Below are 19,811 nucleotides of genomic sequence, written 5' to 3' on the forward strand. Positions count from 1 at the left end.
ATGCAGCCCTGCAAAGCCATTAGTAATTGGAAGCGGAGGGGAAAAATCTACATGTGTGTGCATCTTTGTTGTTCTCAGCAGATTTGTTTACAAAATGCGACAAGCACAGAAGCGTCTACTTTAGGACATCCATTAAATGCTATTTGCATCTAACAATCCTGTGACAGCCCTAAAAACAGCAATTAGAGCCGCTGAAAACACTCCAGCAGAGCCCTCCGCATAAGGCTTTGTCTTTTTCTATGAGCTGCACAACACAATGGCTAAAAAGCAGGATTTCCATTTTCTTGGTGATTATTTTAAGGTTAAGAGCACAAAAAAAAAAGAAAATCTGTCCAATTTTCTCTCACTGATTTTTCCCTCCTTTTTTGGCCTCTCTTTCTCTCTGTAATTATGGCTTTGCCTCTCATTCCTCTGTCTGCAGAGTAGCAGGCCCATTGTGTTTGCATGACAGCTAAATTAAACGATGAAAATGCAATTGGGGGCTGAATGCAGTGCTGTGTATGGCCACACTTATTACAAAATCTCCACACTGAGATTACGCCGAGTTCCCCACTAATTACCGCCACTCCCCTGTTAGTAATCTCTCTAATTCCCTCCCCCTTCATGGAAAATGTTTCATTTGCATCCATTTAAGATCCACTACTGCGCCTCTGCTTGTGGTCCACTTGTTGTTGTTGTTGTTCTAAACCACATCTTGTTTTGGACGCTACAGAGATAACTTCCTGGTGTTGGACATCTTCTTCGAGGCTCTGAATTATGAAAAGATCGAGCAGAAGAAAGCCTACGATGTGGCCGGATTGTTAGGTGGGTGTTGGGCAGGTGACAGCAGGGGCTTTAGGGCCTGTAGCTGTAGACTGTTGATAAGAGTCATACAACAAGCTCTGTGGTCTATTGTCATAATCACAAAATGATAACCAGTGATGAGATTCAGTTTTGCTGTAATTGCCAACAGACTGTGCACTGTCCTAATTATTATGGCTCTCTACCGAAACAAATAATTCATTTGTTAAGCAATTTCTCTGTTTTACCATCATCTCAGAGAAATCTGTGTATGTCTATGAGAGTTGCATAACCACAGTTCAAATTGAACAAACTTTTGTCGCCTGTGGCAACAGCGAATTGCTGTGTAATTCATTGAGCTCCACAGAGAATTAGCGTCTAATGATTGACCTCTGAACACTCCCACACACCTCACTGTGTTCGGCTCCACTCATTGCTCCAGGTGACATCGGTGGACAGATGGGCCTCTTCATCGGAGCGAGCATTCTCACTATACTAGAGATTATTGAATACATCTATGAGGTACTGCTCTCCGTCCTTACTCTGCTTGTGAAGGCCATGTACACATTTGAAATATCGTAATTGTGAGAGCACCAACCTTGTGGAATTTCTTATCACCGTTACATTGTGTACAGTAAGAAGACAGAAATCAATGACTTGTGGTTGTTATTTCTTTGGATGAAAGCATCTGATAACCTTTGAGTGTTTGACCTATTGATTGTGATGTGAACACATGGGTCAGGTGATCAAGTACAAGCTAAAGAGGCTGTTCAGACCACGCAAGTCCCCACGCAACCAGAACCAGAACCAGCTGCAGATCCCCTGCATGCAGAACCACACGGAGCAGAACCTGCACACCCAGCTCTCAGATGGCACCATAGCAACGGTCAGGCTAGAGGACGTCAAGGCCAAGGTGAGCAGGGAGAGGCGGATGACCGCTGCTCTGGTGCTTCATTTATTCTTTTAACTGCTTGCTCACAGCACGGTTTCTCTACTTTCATAGAGCCAGGTATGTGTAAGACAGGGGTCTCCAATAGGTAGCTCACACGCTATCTGTAGCTGCCCACCTGTTTCTGAGTACCAAGAGGTTCAAGGAAAATGTTCATAAATCTGATAGCAGTCTTTTATTAAACTTGTCAAATATCCTAATCAGATACTACAAACAGAGTGGATAAAGGAGTTGAAAGGAGCCTTACAGAGCATCCAAAGCTTATTCAGCTATAAGGCCATGCTATAAGCACACTAATGGCCTATAAAACAATGGCAGCTCTTGACATTTGTCAAAGTAGCTCTCAGAGGAAAAACAGTTGGAGACCCCTAGGGTCTGGTGTAAGACAATTCTTACATGAGGTTCCAAGGGTTAGAACTGCTTATGCCTTGAGATTAATCCCCTGATGTTGATTTCCTCTCCCCTAGGAAGCAAGTGAAATTACTCTAGCTCACCAGCAGGGGGTGTATCCGAACTCAGCTCTCCCCAACCACCACCACCACCTCCTCCACCACCACCAGCAGACTCAGCAGGACTACACCTATTAGCATCACGCCCACCATCCACCCGTCTGGTTTTGCCACTCTGCGTGTGTGTGTGTGTGTGTGTGTGTGTGTGTGTGTGTGTGCGTGTGTGTTTGTGTGTGTGTCTTTTGCCTTCTCTCCTGGTGGACTTCACTGCCTTCATGGGCCTATCTAGACACCTGGTGTTTTACAGTCTCTTGGTGAGCGGAAGCAGAGCTAAAGCAGAACCCCCCCCAACACCTCTGCCCTCTGCTCTTGCAAATGGATTGGGCCTAACCAGGCCAAACTGGGCCAAACCGGCCTGAACTGGATCCTTCAGAGGAGAGATGGCAGAGAGTTACTACACAAGTGACTACTTCAGAAGAGCCTATTCACGTGGACTCTGTGTTATATACTTATACACTGTACTTACATGTTTGATGTCCTTTTGAGTTTGACGTCACACACATACACTGTAAAACAAATTCACACTTATCAATCTTTGTCTTTCATGGACACTTGGCCTGCGTAATCTAAACAACAGCAGCAGCAACAACAACAACAACAAAACCAACAAAAACAGCAACAGCATCAGCAACGATATGCTGCCTCCCTTTGAACTGACAAATTCTTCAATTCCAACTGACTGAATCGAGCATCTATTTCAAGTCACCCTACAAAATTGTGTTATTTTGATGTAAATAGAAATGTTAGCTCACCTTTTACTATAAAATATGGAGGGATTGTGAAACTGCTTTTTCAGTAAATATTGTGCTCACTAGTTATCATGTGTGTGGTAAACCAGAGCCACGTTAAATCAGGCCGTTACAGCACTTTTAGCACCAAATAACAGTGGGAGGCAGATATGCCCAGTCCAATTAGAGGGTCTATTGTGAAGCCATGCTTTCACCTTGTCATTGTCAACATATATAAAATCATTCTCTTTTAATATATACCCGTTATGTTAAAATCATCTGTTTGGTCTTAATGTCACTCATTATAATAGGCCATGTCTTGTGTGAAAAAATACTGCTTTATCCAAATGGTTGGGAACAATTGGTGACAGTTTAGAGGCAAGTGCATTTTAATTCTTTATTTATCCAGACCCATGTATTTAAGTACAGGCTATCAATGTAGCTGAGTATGAATGATCATACTTCCTGGTATACAGTGTTTATACTGTAACAAATGCACATTAATAGGAAGTGTAAGGCACTTAATTCATTTTGAAAACCACAAGAGTGTGCTTGGAAAAGGGAGGTGAAAGACACTAGGCAGATGAAACTGGTTCTTTTCTGATAGCACAGCAAGACACTGCCCCTGTATCTCCGTCTCCATGTTAGTGTGTATGAGATGTGTGTGTACAAGGAGCAGATGTAGGACAGGGAGAAAACACTCTGGCTGTGTGTGTACAAACACAGAATATTATCACACCTGTTTAGTCATTTACCTAAATACGTAAAGACAATATGAAGGGAAAAGCACTGGTTATTGTTCCACAGCAAAAGGTTTTTGCATCTCTGAGTAACCATTCAGACTTCTACTGCCCCCTGTAGACCATATACACATACAAATATATACACAAACACAAGAATAAAGGGATTTGTAATAAATATGGTTTATTTATAATAAGTTCTCAGATTTACGAAAAAATGTCACCTTTACAAGTAAATATTTAACATTTATATTTATATATATAATATATATATTTCACATCACTATACATCATATTTATAGAGCCTCAGTGTTGGGAATATCCACATCATAAAATCTCTTTCAGCATCATTTACTTAACAGATTGCCTTTGGGTTGGTTGGTCTGAAATAATACCATAAACCATTCTTCAATAGTTGGAAACTGTTAGAATTGAGAAGTAGTATTAAAAGTGCCTCCAAACGTGTCAACTGTTCAAGAGTGAAGATCTGAGAGAAACGAAGTCTACATAACACACATTTCAGATTTTGTGAGGGCACAAACAAACACTTTTTGGTGTTGCTGGACAAATTAAAGATTTTTGGTCAAGTCTGGTGAAAAATCGTTTCAACAAAGATTTCCAGGCATTTAAAGCCAAACCACAATAAGGTGTATTTTACGTTGTATCATACAACTCTAACAAATGAGCATCACACCACGTTGGAGCCACTGGAGAGACTCCACTGTTTCAACAAATGTTGGGAGACTGATCAATTTAAGATGTCACGTGTTCTGGATGAGAAGTGAATGGAAAGTCTGTGTCATTTTCTCCAGCTTAAGCACTCCTTTAACACATTTCACATTCCATAGAGACCATGGCAGATAACAAGTGTGAGCCATTGCACACAGGGGCCTAATAATAGTAATTATGTAATCAAAGTGAGCAGCCATAAAAGGTAATGTACTGTAAAATCACCAGGATAAGTGGGAGACCACCACATGTTGGTATTGGGAGAAGCATTTTACAACACAAACTGGACCCACATATGTTTTTTATACTCAGAGTTCTTAAGGGATGAATCTTAACACACTTGTTAAGTAGAGTTTGAACTCCACATTGTGCAATCTCTTATAAACTCTAATCACCTTAGAACCACCCACATTTACATGTATATTTGACACTGAAGCTCGAGCGCACACACACACACACACATACTGTACACACATACACACGCGTGAGCGCGCGCGCACACATACACACACACACACACACACACACACAAACAATCCTTGTATTCTTCTTTCTAATTTACATAGAATTACAGTAGCCTGAAGGAGAAGCCCAACACAGACTAAAAGGCACTGATAATTTAGGGCAATATGAAACAAATGCAGATAGCTGCTTAGTCTGGAATGGATCTGGCCCAGGTGAGGCTCACATCAGGGCTACATGTGGCCTGGATCCATTTGAAGTTGGTTAATATATAGGGGTTGAAACAGTAGCTGTCACCAGCAACCACTGCCCTATTATCAACCACAGCATTTTGATGAAGTGCATCTCCATGAGGCCAACGAAAAGTCAATACGACAGTGTGTGTGTGTGCAAACTGCTAACTTTTCACTTCACTTTTGCCACTACTAAACACAGCTAGAGTCCTCCCACCCCAACCCTACTTTCACCCCACCCTGCTGTTCTAGATTCCTTCACACTCCTTGTGCTCTTCCTGACCAAGCCTTCATGGACCTCAGCTTCCAGAATGTTCTCTGTAATGGTGTTGCTCCTTCACTTTGCCCTCTGTCTCTCCGTTGGGGCTGCACAAAAGTGCTGAGCATCACTCTTGGCTGAGGTGGCAGTTACCAGCTGAGGCTAAGCAGTCAGCTGAGCCATTGAGCCTCAAACCTGGCAACCCGTCAGATCTGGCAACCCCACGGCTCCTTTCATCTCCATTCTGCTGAAGTCTTATTCAGCGGGAAAGTGAACAGAAGTCAAGGGAGGACGCCTGTAATCCAGGGCCCTTGTGTTGTGTGTGTATTGTGTCAAGGAGAGCGCTTAGAATAGTGGAGATTAACGCGTTTAGTGGCCAATGCTGTGGCTGGAGTACAAAATGACGTGGCACACACACATTTGAGTAGGTAGTCCTGGTATGTATGAAATTGCAGTGAAGTTATGTGGCCATGTTCAAGTGAGAGAGAGAGAGACAGAGAGAGAGAGGGAGAGGGAGAGAGAAAACAGGTGTGACACCTGGCTCTGTGCGGAGAGGCGTAATTATGGTGTCCCGCTGAAACAGGTGCTCCTTCTCCAACACGTGTTGAAAGCATGGGGAGTCAGCTGCATTCACTAACAGTGACGGTGCTTGACCACGTTCATGCTGCAGTTTTTTTATGCATGTGTATGTGTATGTGTGTGTGTGTGTGTGTGTGTGTATGAAACGTGTCCCACCGGCATTGTGTGGAGTGTAGAGTCAAAGTGGGGCACGTTCAGGACGGCATGGTTCTGCTCAGGCGGAGCCAGGTGTGGGCGTCTCAGGTGCTGTTCCCCGGCTCCTGCTCAAACAGCAGCATGGCCAGCTGCGTGCGCGCGCCAACCCCCTCCAGCGTGCTCTGGACGCAGCGGTGGAACGCGTCCTCGCTCAGCCGCGGGTTGCAGGTGCGGTTCCGGTAGCGCTGGTGCAGAGCGGGTTCCACGGCGCGGAACACGTGCAGGCCGGAGTAGCGCACAAACACGTCATACACGTCTAGCGTCTCCAGCAGATCCTCGTTGTCCTGCAGAGAAGCAAACGAGTAAAGTCACAATGGGATTACATTACATGATCCTTACACTACACAAACTAAGACTAGAACATGCATTTCTACATTCACACTTTAACTTAGGAGCGTATAAGATGATTTAGGCATCATTTCCCTAGTCAGTACTACACAAAAATACAAAAAAGATTCATATACCAAAAAATAATAAATCAAATATGAAAACAATTTATTACATAACTGATTGCTACCTACCACCTGAGACATGAATCTCATTCATGCGTTGTGTAAATGTTTTATGTGAACAAATTGATATATTTACATTTACACGACCAGTCAAAAGTTTGGAGAGACTGAGAAATGCCCATTCCACTCCATTATAGACAGAATACCAGCTGAGATCAGTTGCATTGTTTTTTTCAGGGGGCCAGGGCAACAGCACAATATGCAATCTTTAATGCAATATCTACATAGGTATACAGATGCCCATTATCAGCAACCATTCATCCAATGCTCCAAAGGCACGTTCTGTTTACTACTCTGAGGTTAACTGAGAAAACATTGGAGAACCCTTTTGCAATTATCTAGGCACATCATGTAATCTGAAAACTGCTGCCCTTACTAAAAAACAAGGCAACTGATCTCGTTTGGTATTCTGTCTATGATGGAGTGGAATGGACATTTCTAAGTGACCCCAAACTTTTGACCAGTAGTGCCTATACGTATTTATCTGTTTATTTACGGTGAAGTGTTTGGAAGTGTGGGCTCTTACCCGGCTCTCTTGAGTGTCCGCAGCCATGTGTGTCCTGGCTGCCATGTAGTCGGCGTTGTAAAAGCAGGCCTCGTCGAACGAGTAGCGGTCAAACAGCCCGGCCTCGCGCACCAGGTCCGGAGAGGCCGGTGGCGGCTGGTCGTGATAGGCCACCTCGGGGTCGTAGTCCTGGAAGTGCATGGGGAAGAAGGCCTGCCAGCCGCTGATGGCATTCATCCGGCAGCGGTTCAGGAACTCGGTGGTGACCACGGTGTCCGGCGTGGCCAGGAAGAAGAGCGTGTCCACCGGGTGTTTCCGCGAGACGATGTCCAGCACGCGGAGCAGTGCCGGGCTCTCGGTCTTGACGCTGATCCAGGGCACCTTGACCGACGGGTACTTGCGCTCGTACGCCGCCACCTTGGCCTTGACCTCGGCGAAGACGTCGCTCTGCGCCACGTGGCGCGCCTCCAGCGGGTCGTAGACGAACAGGAAGGTGAGCACGGCGTTCTCGGCCGTCTCGAACAGGCTGGACGCGCACAGGTCCAGGAAGCGCAGCGCCACGGCGCGCTCCGAGCTGACCAGCGGCAGCAGCAGGTGGACGCGGGTGGCCTCGGTCACGTAGGGCATGGGGATGATCTCCACCTGGCTGAGCGGGCGCAGCAGGTGCACGCGACAGGTCAGCGGGCCGCTGTGTCCGGCCTCGGTGCGCGCGTCCAGCTGCAGGTCCAGCGTGTACTCCATGCCGCGCGTGGGGTCGAAGCGCCGGTAGCCGTTGACCAGCCGCTTCTTGGACAGGCGCAGCGCGGGCGCGTACTTGCGGTTGAGCTCGGCCACCGCCGTCCGGACGATGTCGTCCACGTCCAGCCGGTCGGCGCCCACCAGCGGGCACTTGGGCGAGCCGTCGGCGCAGGCGTACAGCTGCTCCTCGGTGAAGTAGTCCCAGCGCAGCACCTCGAAGCGCGTCTTGGGCTCAAAGGGAGGGGCCACGCCAACGGGCCAGTGGGCACTACGGTTCCCATCCACCGCCACCTCACTCACGTTCTTGATCTCCGCCTGCACGGAGGAGAGTGGACGAGTCAGCCTTCAAGAGTGTGTGTGTGTGTGTGTGTGTGTGAGTGTGTGTGTTGTGTGTGAGTGTGTGTCTGTGTGTGAAGGAGTGAATATGTGTATAATGTGTGTATAGATATATTTTGGTACCTGTAACTTACTGGTTTTGGATTATGTGTGTATGTCTTTGTATGTGTGGGTGTGTGTTTTACATAATGGCATCATAGTAATGTGGATTATGCGTGACTCAAATGGTTTATGCCAGTGTGGCAGCAGACTGGTTTTCAGTTTTTGTGTCCACCTCACCTGTAGTTTCTCAATCTCCTCATAGGTCCTCTGCAGCTCGATCTCAGTGAAGTGCTTATGCAGCCGATACATCTGATCGGGTTTGGACACAGGGTGGACGGACAGGGCATTCCGGAAAGCTGCGCTCTCCTCTCGACTCAGATCGAAGGTTGGCTCCAACGCAAAATGGCTGTACTGCAGACCCTGCAAAGAGGAGTCAAATGTTGTTTAAATAACACTTATCAACAAAAAAACAAATAAACATTCAATGCAACAATGAACAAGAATATAGATGAAAAATAAACAATATTACAATTATTGTTTATTAAAATGGTAACAAACACTCTATTAACAATAAACTGAGTTAAACTGAGTTTTGAAAACCTGGGAGTCTTATTATTCAACACCACAGCCAGTGACCCCACATCCAGCACAGCCCCAGCAGAAGGGCAACTGGGATGTTTTGATTCGTTAAAGGCCTTCTCTCAGCGGGGGGCTGTGTTCAGCCGTCGGGGCTTTAAGTCGGGTCAGAAAATGGGCCCAGTCCCACCGGGGCTCCACTGAGCTCCAGCAGGTATCACCTCAGCTGTTTATCGTCTGCGCGTAATTAGCCCTGATTAGCTTAAGAGCTCCCAGCAGGGGGGAGAGCCATTGGCCCGGGAGACATAAGGGAGGTGGGAGTCTGTGTGTGTGTGTGTGTGTGTGTGTGTGTGGAGGGGGGATGTCAGGAAGTTGTCCATTCTGTGGGTAAGCCTTGGCAAAGCAGCAGTGCATTCATTCCCCTGAGGCGCCCATTCTCTCTCTCCACATACGTAGCAACTTTCCATTGTTCCCCTTCAGCCCCACAACCAGGGGGCGTTGACCTGTATGGGTTTGAACATGCCCTTTTTTAATTACGTCCCTCAAAACAGAAACACACTTTTTCCAGGAGTGTAAACAACACTTTGAGCATGTTGTAAGGCTGTTTCAGCTCAGAAAAGGCACCCTCATAAATCGGGACATGCCCTCTCTGAGCCTTAACTTAACTTCAGTTGTAAATCTGTGATCTTGAACACACCCATGGAACAGAAAGAGAATAGAATACAGCCTTTCACACACACATCCCTGTGCTCCCCTGGTGCATTTGAACACACCTATCCTGTGTGGAAGCATGTGTGCGTGTGGAGGAGCAGGAGCTCGTGCCCATTGGGCTCAGATGTTTCCCATTGAGATCACTGGCAGCCCTGGCCTCTGGCCCCCACTGTGCCCTGTGACTCACATGTCTCCAGCGGTCTAGTGCGCTCTCAGCTACACATCCTTATCAGAACCAGAGGTCAGCAAGCCAAGCCCTCAGTGATCTGCTACTCATTCTGTGTGCCTCTCTTTCTCAGTGTGTGTGTGTGTGTGTGTGTGCACTGATACAGTCATCATGAGATTAAGGTCTTATGAATACAGTGTGTGTGCGAACACAAGGGTAAGAATGTACAGTACATCAGTTAGATACACCCTGGCTGGAATAGTTAGTCAAGCAGGGCTGTTGAATAAATTCAGTGTTTTCACTGTGTATGTGTATGCGTTTGTGTGTGTGTGTGTGTGTGTGCGTGAGTGAATGTGAGCATTACCATTCAAATATTATATATGTATGAAGGTGAACACAATTGAGTTACACCCTGAATGGAATGGAATAATTCAGTGTTTTCATGTGTACGCATGTGTGTGCGTGTGTGTGTGTGTGTGTGTGTGTGTGAGAGAGAAGGAGAGAGAGTGTGAGTGAAAGTGAACGTCATGGCACGTAATGCAGTGTGTGTGTTAAGGTGTGCAGGGTGAGACGCAGCCTGGCTGTAAAAGCTATCAAGCAGAATGATGGGCTGAGCCAGATCAGGCTATTTAGAGCGTGAGGAGTCCATGTTGTTCCCCTGCCAGTGCACAGCAGCCAGCGAGATCCTCTCAAGTCGCTGGCAGCCAGCTCAGGGTAAAGCTCTCATCAACACGCAACTCTCTCCAACACACAGCCAGGGCTTATGGGGAGTGATAGCTATCCAGAGCTTTTTGTGAATAGTTGTAGAGAAAAGATAGTAGTGTGTGTGTGTGTGTACTGTATGTCTGAGAAGGAGCGTACAGGTGTGTGTGACTATGTGTCTTTGTGTACGTGCATATTTGAATGTGTGTGTGTGTGTGTACTGTGTGTCTGAGAAGGAGTTAGAAGGTTTGTGTGATTATGTGTGTGTGTGTGTGTGTGTGTGTGTGTGTGTATACATATTTGAATGTGTGTGTGTGTGTGTCTGTGTGTACGTGCACATTTGAATGTGCGTGTGTGTACTGTATATCTGAGAAGGGGCATGAAGGTGTTTGTGTGCGTGTACGCATACATATTTGAATGTGTGTGTGTGTGTGTGTGTGTTTGCTCACATGTGTGTGTATACACTGAATGTCTGAGAGGGAGTGTGCAGGAGTGTGTCTGTGAGTGTGCACACATTTGAATGTGTGTGTGTCTGTGTGTGTGAGTGTGTGAGCGTGTGTGCGTGCGTGCGTGCGTGCGTGCGCGCGTGCGTGCATGCGTGTGTGTGTGTGTGTGTGTGTGTGTGTCTGTGTGTGTGAGCGTGTGTGCGTGCGTGCGCGCGTGCGTGCGTGCGTGCGTGCGTGTGTGTCTGTCTGTCTGTCTGTGTGAGAGTGTGTGTGCACCGCCCCGGCTCAGTGTGTTTACGTCTCAGAGGGGGATTAGTTGGGCCAAATTGACTGCTGATTGTCCTGACCAGCAGCAGCACGCTGTGCCACGCCGGACCAAGCTGCCCCGTGCTGACCGGCATGCGCATCCCCCGCTGAAACAGGCCCCTGTCTCGGGCCGTCCCACCGCCAGGCCTCGTGGGAGCTGTGGCTTCCTGCCGGGAGCGCCGCGCTCCGGGAGGAAAAAGGGCTCCAGTTGAGTCCCGCACAAACAAGGCCACGCCAGGGGAGGGGAATGTCCACACCGGCCTCTTTTCCAGCAGCCGCTCGCCGGAGTCACGTCGGGACGGCCGAAACTGCCTCCTCTTCGTGTTTTTTGGATATGAAGTAGCAAGTTACTCTGGAGTTAACGCTGGAGTCTCACAAGGGCACATATTTTGGAGTGCAAGGCTAATTTGTGTCCCATGATGTTAATAAAACCTAACTGGATTATCTATGCTTGAAAGCGTAAATGACTGGGGGAATGAGAGAGAGAGAGAGAGAGGGGGGGGGAGGAATGGAGAGAAAGCGAGAGAGCAAGAGAGCGAGAGAGAGAATCTGTACTTGTGTGTTGCGGCTCCCAGCTGCAAAGGATTATGGGATGCACAGTGAGGTGCAGAGGCAGAGGGTGTTACGGGCGCAGATGCAGCAGAGTCCAACAACAGAGTCATTCACACAGTCCCACAGGACAGAGAGACTCTTACTCTAGTGGAGGAACGAGCACTCTTAAAACCAACGTGTTGAAAACAACACCACTTGCTTTTATCACTGTGTCCAGATAGGGACAACACAATTTGTGCTGTTTTCTTTTTTTATTTGTTACACAATATGTGTAAGAACTTGCGTTGTTTTTAAAAACAAATCTGTATTACACGTTTGTTTTAAGAGTGAGGGAGAGAGACAGAGGGAAGAATAGAGAGAAAAGGAAAGAGAGACTATGGAAAGGAGACAGGAGGTAGAAAGAGACACAGGAGAAAGATAAAGGAGAGAAAGATAGAGAGAAGAAATGGACCATGATAAAGACGAACGAGAGATGAGAAAAAGAGAGGAAAAAACAGAGGAGGAGATAGAGAGGAACAGGTAGTGGAAGAGATGATGACACAGAGAGAAATGAAGAGATAGAGGGGGGGAGAGAGAGGGGGAATGAAAGAGAGAGAGATCTCAGACCCCAGGCACAGCTCAAACAAAAGGCCTGGCTGCGTCACGCTCATCAAGCGCTGGCTCCGGCTCCAGAAACACGCCGCGGGCCAGAGGGGAGCGTTTAATCGGGTCTCCTCCGCGGTGCAGGCCCATTCTCCTCGGATCAGGCCAGGACATCCAGCACGCCTCTACAGAGGACAGGACACCAACACAAGCAGCCGCTGTTCTGCTGCTGCCGCGGCGCCCCGTGAGAAACATGCACCGCGTCCAACACTGGAGCTGCAGGCCTGTTCTGAGTGGCTGGGGGGAGGAATCACTAGACCAGTCTGCCAATCCCACTTCATGCCTCATCAGTCCATTTCTGTAGCGCTGTCTGATATCAGTTTTCAATACAGTAGAGATATTTATCTACACATTACAGTAACAATTAAAACGTGTGATCACAATAGCCTGGGAATACCCATACGAACCTTTAGCTAATTTGAGATTTGCTCTGCCCGCCCGCCCGTCTGGCCAAGAGGCAATTGAAGCCCATTTCCAATGTTCAAAAAACACATGCACACAAATACATTCGCTAATCAGCCATGGATATGTATTCCTTTGCAATTGAGTAAACAACTGCGTATAAAACCTTAGTTTACACAATTGCTACACTTGCACCAATTTAAGTTTAACTTCACTGCTAGTTACGCCCCTGCGTCGTAAGTCAATGAACCTTTTCCAGATCCACTCCCAATTGAAAAGGGTGTGGTGTCAACGAGGCTGTGATTACAATGAGCATTGGCCCAAAATGCTTCAGAACACCCCTCTCCTAAGAGCCATGGCTATACAGTAAGTAAGAGGTAACAACACTAGCAAGGAAATGTATTTTTATCAAGACAACACCTTGAACAGAACAGAAAAGGGTGGTAACATCTGTTTGAAGCTAGTCCCTGGAAAAGGCTGATAGAACAATGGCTGGAGAGTAATTGGTAAGGACAAGGGAGTGGAACAACAAATAAACAAATAAATAAGTAATAGTTGGCAGGTAGAGTAAGATGGTATGGGAAGTGGTGGGGTAATGGTCGGCCCAGGTTTGCTACAGGAATCTTATGAATCTGTGTTGAGGTTAAAGGAACCTGCTAAATCTCCCTCACTTGACTTTAAAGTATACCTCACTGGAACAGACCAACTACTGTACAGTACGTCTGATTAGTGCACAAAGGAGGAAATGACAAGATCAATCCATTCGTCTGGTTGATGTGACATCAAAACAGGTCTGAAGCTGCACCACATGTGTAGAACAAATAGGGAAACACTCACAGTTGTTTGTTTTCACCGCGTTAGCTTGTTGAAATGCAACTGAGAATCTTTCCTTTCAGGTTTTAATGACCAGACGGATGGGTCTCTCTCACTCACCTCGAGCTCGTCCACACAGTTGGTGTTGGTGTAGTCGATGATGCAGCGTCCGAGCCACTCGTCCGAGCGCACGCTGACGATGTCGTTGCGGCAGTGGTCCAGGAAGGGCTTGATCTTCAGGAGGAGGGCGCGCGAGAGCAGGTACCCGGCATTCCCGCTGCAGAACCTGCTCTGGCCCTCCCCGCCGATGAACTCCTCGGGCCGGCCCATGTACAGCTCGCGGCCCATGCTCAGGTGCTCCACCAGCGCCTTGAGCCGGTCCGGCTGCGTGTAGACGTCGTCCTGGACCAGGTAGAACCAGTCGAAGTCGTCCACGTGGTGCTCCAGCAGGAAGCTGACCGTCTGGAACATGCTGACCACGGGCCGCTCGTCGCCGTGGGTGATCACGAGCATGCCGTGCGGCACCTTGCGGCTCCGGGCGCCAGTGAAGAATGCCAGCCGGCCGTCCAGGTGGTGGCTCAGGGTGCGGTTGACAGCCACGCCCAGGGTGTTCAGCGTGGCCTTGGAGCTCAGGACTCCCACGAAGAAGCGCTCCCTGATGCCCAGCTCTGTGCTGGCATACTTGGCCCTGAGAGACACACAGACACCATACTACTCAGCAGGAGAGTGACCCATCCACTTCACACATCATACTATAAGGACAATGCATATGACACAACATAGCATCCACACAGTAAACTATATTCATGAGGATCATCTCGTTGCAGATTTTGTTCTATTTGCAGGCCCCTTAAAAATATACTGTAGATCTCAAGCTAAATCGGGCTTAGGTGACCTTGATTTATTTTTCACATTTTAGTCATGACTCCTGCAAGCTACGACCACAGTGCCAAGCACAGTGCAGCCCAAGCAGAAGGTATGAGTGAGCTGTCCAGGCCCCATATTAGGGGGGAGGCCCCATGCATGCAGCTCAGCCACCATCTGGAAGCATGTCATAACACAGCACAGGTGAGCAGGGCAAGGGTTTACAAGGCAGGAACTGCGGCTCAGATTTCCTCATCTTTTCCGGCTCAGGAGCCAGGAGTACTCTCATGGCTTGTTTGACGATGAAAACACCCGGTCCACTGAATTGAGTAGATTTTTATTAAGGTGCTGTCAGCAATTGCGCAGGAGGTTGCATTTGTTTACATTTACATGTACAATTATTAGCAATGTACATGATATTTTAACCAAGGACCAAACGAAACACCAGAGAGGTAGGTGCTTTTGTTTGGAGGACATGACTGCCCCCACTTTCTTTGTTTTCTGAGTGGGCAGTTAGTGGATTGTGGGAAGAGGATTGCTAAATGTGAAAGGCTTGAAATCGCATACAACCGCGGACTGCACCTTTAATGCCTTGATCAGGGATGCAACATGCACCTTGAAATCAGTTAATCACGAAGCAACTACGTTGTCACAAAAATAAAGAGCCTACATTACTATTTTATTAACCTCATAGCGCTTTCATTGTAGAGCAATGTGCAACTACCAAAGATATAGAGTATAGCCTATAGAAGTAGGCTACCTTACACAGCCTTGCCCCTGGGCTCTCTTTCAACGGATATGCCCTCCAGGCTGGAGGCTCCAGCACATTTAATCCAAACATTCACATTCACTATCATGCAAACAAGGACTGTTGTTGCTAAACTGCTATTAAATCAGTTTAGTACTATTTGTTCAAAACTGTTGCATTCAAGTTGACTGTTGACTCAAAAAGGGTCTGTCCCGAGGATAAAAAGTGGCACTTTGAAACAAATGCGGGGAAACTGAACAGTTCAACCAGTAGACAGTGATGAGGTAGCCAATTAGGCTACTTTGTTTAGGCTACAATATTTAGAGGCTTACACCCACGCCGCTAACAGCTGAAACAGCAGGAGACAGCAAGAGGTAGGAAGAGCTGTTGGAGCCTGACTAGCTTAATAGTAACATCACCTGGGCTATAATACATAGTGTGTGCTGTCATGAGTCAATAATCAGAAATACAGTATCTTTACTTTTATATCAGTAGTTAACAATTGGCCATAATATAGTACTACTGCTACAACTACTACTAATAATAATAATAATAATAATAAATATTAATAATAATAATATGGGTTATTATTTTACATCCAAGCATGATTGTATGGAATGGTGAGTTGTGCAGGCTATCATTCCATCTCTCTTAAAGCTCAATTCCTTCAGCTCAATTCCTGTCCCAGAAGAGAGGGGGGAGCAACATTAGGAAGGTATAGATTTTAGGAGACTATTGAGTGAACTTTGTGAAGCTATTCTCCCCCTCTGTGCACATATGTAAGAGGAAAAACATCCTCTGATTACATTAGCTGGCTGTATCTTCTTCTCTAGGAAAAATCGCCATCATGCCTGAATTCTCTGGGAACACCTCTTCACAGTTTTGCGTCAAGGAGCACACATGTCTGTCTGTGTGAAACGTGGGATGAATGGATCTGTGTGTACATTAAAGCACGTGTGCACCAGCAGTTTAACATCACGTTTAACCGACCACATTTTCAGGGGAACCCGCCTATTACTTTGAAAGAGGTGCCTTTCTATTTATCTTACTGGGCCGACAAAATACAGCTTAAATATACATAATTAACTTTGTTTGATCTGTAGCCTAATAGTTTACAAATGCATTGATCAATACATGTATTGTATTACAACAACATGATACCAAAACAGTATTGACTTTTTATGGTGGCCAACATGCAATGAATAGCATTGTCCCGGAGGTCCAGTTCACTCTACGGGCATGGTGAGATAAGAAGGGTTTCCCCCTGAGGTTGCAGTGCAGTAAATATTTTGAACACATGGAAGCAGAGATTACTCGCGTTCTTATCCGTGATTGACAGCTAGGGTAATGTGCTCTTTTGACTTGCTTAGGCTGCAACGGCCAGGGTCACTGGAGCCTGATGTGCTCCTGGAATCACAGCGGGTTCAGTAGCTCGCCTAAAACAAGCCTGGAAAGTGGACCACATGCAGTTCTACGTCAGAGCGTAAAGTAAACGATGCTGCGATCTAGAGATGGAGAATAGGGGAGGCGCTGTGTTTATTGTGAGGTAGCTTACACTGCTGAAAGGACCAATCCATGGTCTCAAATGAAGATGAATGTTGATTCGCGAACTCTTATTTAGGACTGCACTATATTTAGCTTAAATGCAGCTTTCCATTAGTTTAACTATTTTGGTTTGGCCTCATGAGATTGGTGCGGGCAACACCTGACTGCCTCTACCTCTATTATGCTATTGATTACGACAGGTAGACCACCAGACAAATTCAAAACTGTGAACATGCTATGTTAGACAGGTATAAGGCCGAGGCCTGTATATTCCTTAACAAGAAAAAGTAAACATTTGCATTTCGTTTTAATCCGGGGGGAAAGCATCGGCTTTCGTGCGTTGCAATGATTTGGCACACTGTAGCAAAACTCTAGCAACCAATTCACAATAAAGAAGCAAGCCGCAGACAAACTAGCTTACACTAAGGATACAGGACCATCAATGTACAGTTTATGCGAAGGCCTACTGAGCGTAGAGGTAATTCACTGATCGAGATGGCATGAGCTGGCCAGATGTGGCAATAGGTCGGCATATGAAACATATGAACGGCCCCCATTCTTGCGCACAAAGTCAACATCCATCACACCAGGAGAATTTTACTTCTAGGACCGTACCTGAAAACTTTCTTGGGCTGGCCCGGCTGAGCTGGCTTCGTGTAAGGCACTATTCTCGGCTCGAAGTCCTCCTCGGCGTCCCCATTTTCGGTGGTGCTGGTGGAGATCGAGCTAGGCTTTCGGGCTCCTTTCAGACTTCCCGGCTGGCCCAGCAAAATGTCTTCCGAGGCGGCAATACCCTCCGACTCGCACGACTCGTCTACCCAAGTGACGCTGAGCAAACTCAGGGTGAATCCTAGCGAGATGCCGACGATAACCGGCCCTATCGGCCTGATGAGAGAGATCAACATCGAGAATCTCATGCTGGCCGTGCGGGGCTCCAAACGCTGTTGTTATCCCTGCCTTTTCCACAGACGCGCTCTCTGGCGAACGATTGTGATGGGTAGGGGATGCTTTCAGAGGTGACCTACGGACGCTGCTGCCCCCTCCCCAAATTCTTCCATCTAGCGTTACCTCGAGCGGAGGAGGCCAGTACACAGACCGCTTTCTGTCCCCGCTAGTCTCTGACGTGTCACCGCTCCAAGCCCCTCCCAACATCAAACGGACGTCAGGCGAGCTAGTCAAGACAGACACTCGCCAATTCGCCACCCACACTTACATTCCACCCGTTGCGACCAAACACTTGTGGGACCATCTGCAAATCGTGACCCCTTGTTCAAGCAAAGGCGCGCATTTATTGCTTTGATTTCTGAAAGAGCGCCTTTGCCAGCCCCGAGGACTCAGAATGAAACCAGGCTTCGACGAAAAAGCCTATTATCCCTGGCTGCAGTTAGCGCACTCTAGGGGGCGATCTTCCGTTCAAGCTGGCAACAGCTGCGGTTGCGACTGTAATTTTTGGTCTCTGGCAGCTTTACCCAGACTGTATGCATGCTGTTTCGTGGATAAAAAGAGGACAATCCCGTTGACTTTCAATGGCGGTATGCCCAATGTGTAAAATCGAGGCCTCGTGATTTAGGCTTAACGCAACATGTGATCTTTCAGTGAATGGCACATCCAGACTCCTTAGGTTCCTCAGGATTTATTATCATTACACATGTTCCTCTGTTCGACAGCCCTCTGTAATTCAGTGGAGCAGACAAACCAGGTGATGGCCGGCTGTTGACAGGAGTGAGAATATGGTCCTCCTTAGGCCAGTTCAAAGGTCAATAGTTTATGAGTGGATCTGCATTCTAGACTAAGACCAAAGACCATGAGTGCAAAGCAGAGCCCAGGGAAGGTCTGTTTTCGTCATTTCTAGGAATAAAATGAGGAATACGATTAGAGAGTGAGAGAGAGAAAAAGAGGAAGAGAGAAAGATAGAAGGGGAGTGTGTACTGGCCCTCACAAAAACCTTGGGGGCAAATGTTCCCCTGCTGCGTAAGTCTTTGACAGCAACTAGTCTTGGGGTATCTCTCTGAACTCCATAAACACACACACACACACACACACAGTGGTAGTGAAAGCATGAAAAACTGCACTTAGTGAAGGCCTGCTTCTCATTAGCCACTTTAAGCCAAGATATGAGGAAACTTGTACTAATCATTGCGCACACGCACACACACACACACACACACACACACACACACACACACACACAAAGACTTTTCCCCTCTGCACCAAAACAAATAAACAAGATGCCATCACTTTTCTGAAACTTCTGCAGACAATGTCCACAGCCTGTCATCCAATTGGAAACCTTACAACCACACTCAAGCAACCACACAAGCCCCCCCCCCCCCCCCCCCCCCACACACACACACACAACAATTGAAATACATAACACACACTGACATTCTCTCTCTGTCTCTGTATTTCTCTGTCTATCTGTCACACATACGGACACAGACACATGTACGCACGCGCATGTACGCACGCGCACACACACACACACACACACACACACACACACACACACACACACACACACACATTGCAATCAGACAAAAAGTCTCTCCCACTGCCTTGAGCAGCACATCTGTTCTCCTCCTCTCTGTGGCTGCCCATCAGGCCCCCTTAGGTGAGCCGTAGCCGTGGTGTTGTCCACGTGTCCATTGTGGGCCAGTGCCCAGGGGTTAGCATTCCTCCGCCTGTGTGAAGGTTCCTCATGGCAGCCTGTGGCCTGCTGCTCCTCAGTCTTACCCTCGTTTGCTCAATTTGCTTGTGTTTAAGGGGACGACCACAGAGCACTAGTTGGAGAGTTCTTAGACTGCGGCTGTCTGTCTGTATGTCTGTCTGTCTCACACTAAAAGTCACTACTTGCTCGCATAACGTTCTAGCTACCAAGCATGAAGAGGGACAGAAAGTGGATGTTGTTTTTTTAGGTTAGGAGTGACCTCAAATGCTCCATGTAAAACCATCCGTGCATGGACGCATTTTAACTCTGTTAAGTTGTTTGTTTTCCTTAAGAATTTGTAGTGCTTATGTGGAAACAGATGGCTGTGTGCGAGA

General features: G+C 47.2%; 2 protein-coding genes across 2 annotated transcripts in view; one reads left to right on the forward strand and one right to left on the reverse strand.

Moving 5' to 3' along the window:
• LOC134071032 (acid-sensing ion channel 4-A-like) overlaps window positions 1–3,234 on the forward strand; it is a 51,115-nt gene extending 47,881 nt beyond the window's left edge. The window contains exons 7-10 of the mRNA XM_062527597.1: window positions 713–804; window positions 1,223–1,302; window positions 1,523–1,693; window positions 2,197–3,234. Of these exons, the coding sequence (XP_062383581.1) occupies window positions 713–804; window positions 1,223–1,302; window positions 1,523–1,693; window positions 2,197–2,316 (463 nt within the window). The 3' untranslated portion in view covers window positions 2,317–3,234. The remainder of the gene's footprint in view (window positions 1–712; window positions 805–1,222; window positions 1,303–1,522; window positions 1,694–2,196) is intronic.
• A 2,872-nt stretch (window positions 3,235–6,106) lies between these two features.
• LOC134071351 (chondroitin sulfate synthase 2-like) lies at window positions 6,107–17,873 on the reverse strand. Its single transcript, XM_062528026.1, has 5 exons — window positions 17,385–17,873; window positions 13,733–14,300; window positions 8,534–8,716; window positions 7,202–8,233; window positions 6,107–6,447 (listed from the first exon to the last, which is right to left on the reverse strand). Exons 1-5 carry the CDS (start codon window positions 17,684–17,686, stop codon window positions 6,208–6,210), a joined length of 2,325 nt encoding a protein of 774 aa, XP_062384010.1. The 5' UTR covers window positions 17,687–17,873; the 3' UTR covers window positions 6,107–6,207.
• Between the last annotated feature and the right edge of the window lie 1,938 nt (window positions 17,874–19,811).

The sequence above is a fragment of the Sardina pilchardus genome, chromosome 23, assembly GCF_963854185.1.
Source record: "Sardina pilchardus chromosome 23, fSarPil1.1, whole genome shotgun sequence".
NCBI classification, from domain to species: Eukaryota; Metazoa; Chordata; class Actinopteri; order Clupeiformes; family Clupeidae; genus Sardina; species Sardina pilchardus.

Excerpts from the sequence above, each read along its gene's own strand:
- LOC134071351 (XM_062528026.1), bottom strand. The coding sequence starts at position 17,686 with ATGAGATTCTCGATGTTGATCTCTCTCATCAGGCCGATAGGGCCGGTT. Across the intron at positions 14,301-17,384 it reads CAGCCCAAGAAAGTTTTCAG|GGCCAAGTATGCCAGCACAG; the intron begins GTACGGTCCTAG and ends TGTGTCTCTCAG. Across the intron at positions 6,448-7,201 it reads CGGACACTCAAGAGAGCCGG|GACAACGAGGATCTGCTGGA; the intron begins GTAAGAGCCCAC and ends GCTTCTCTGCAG.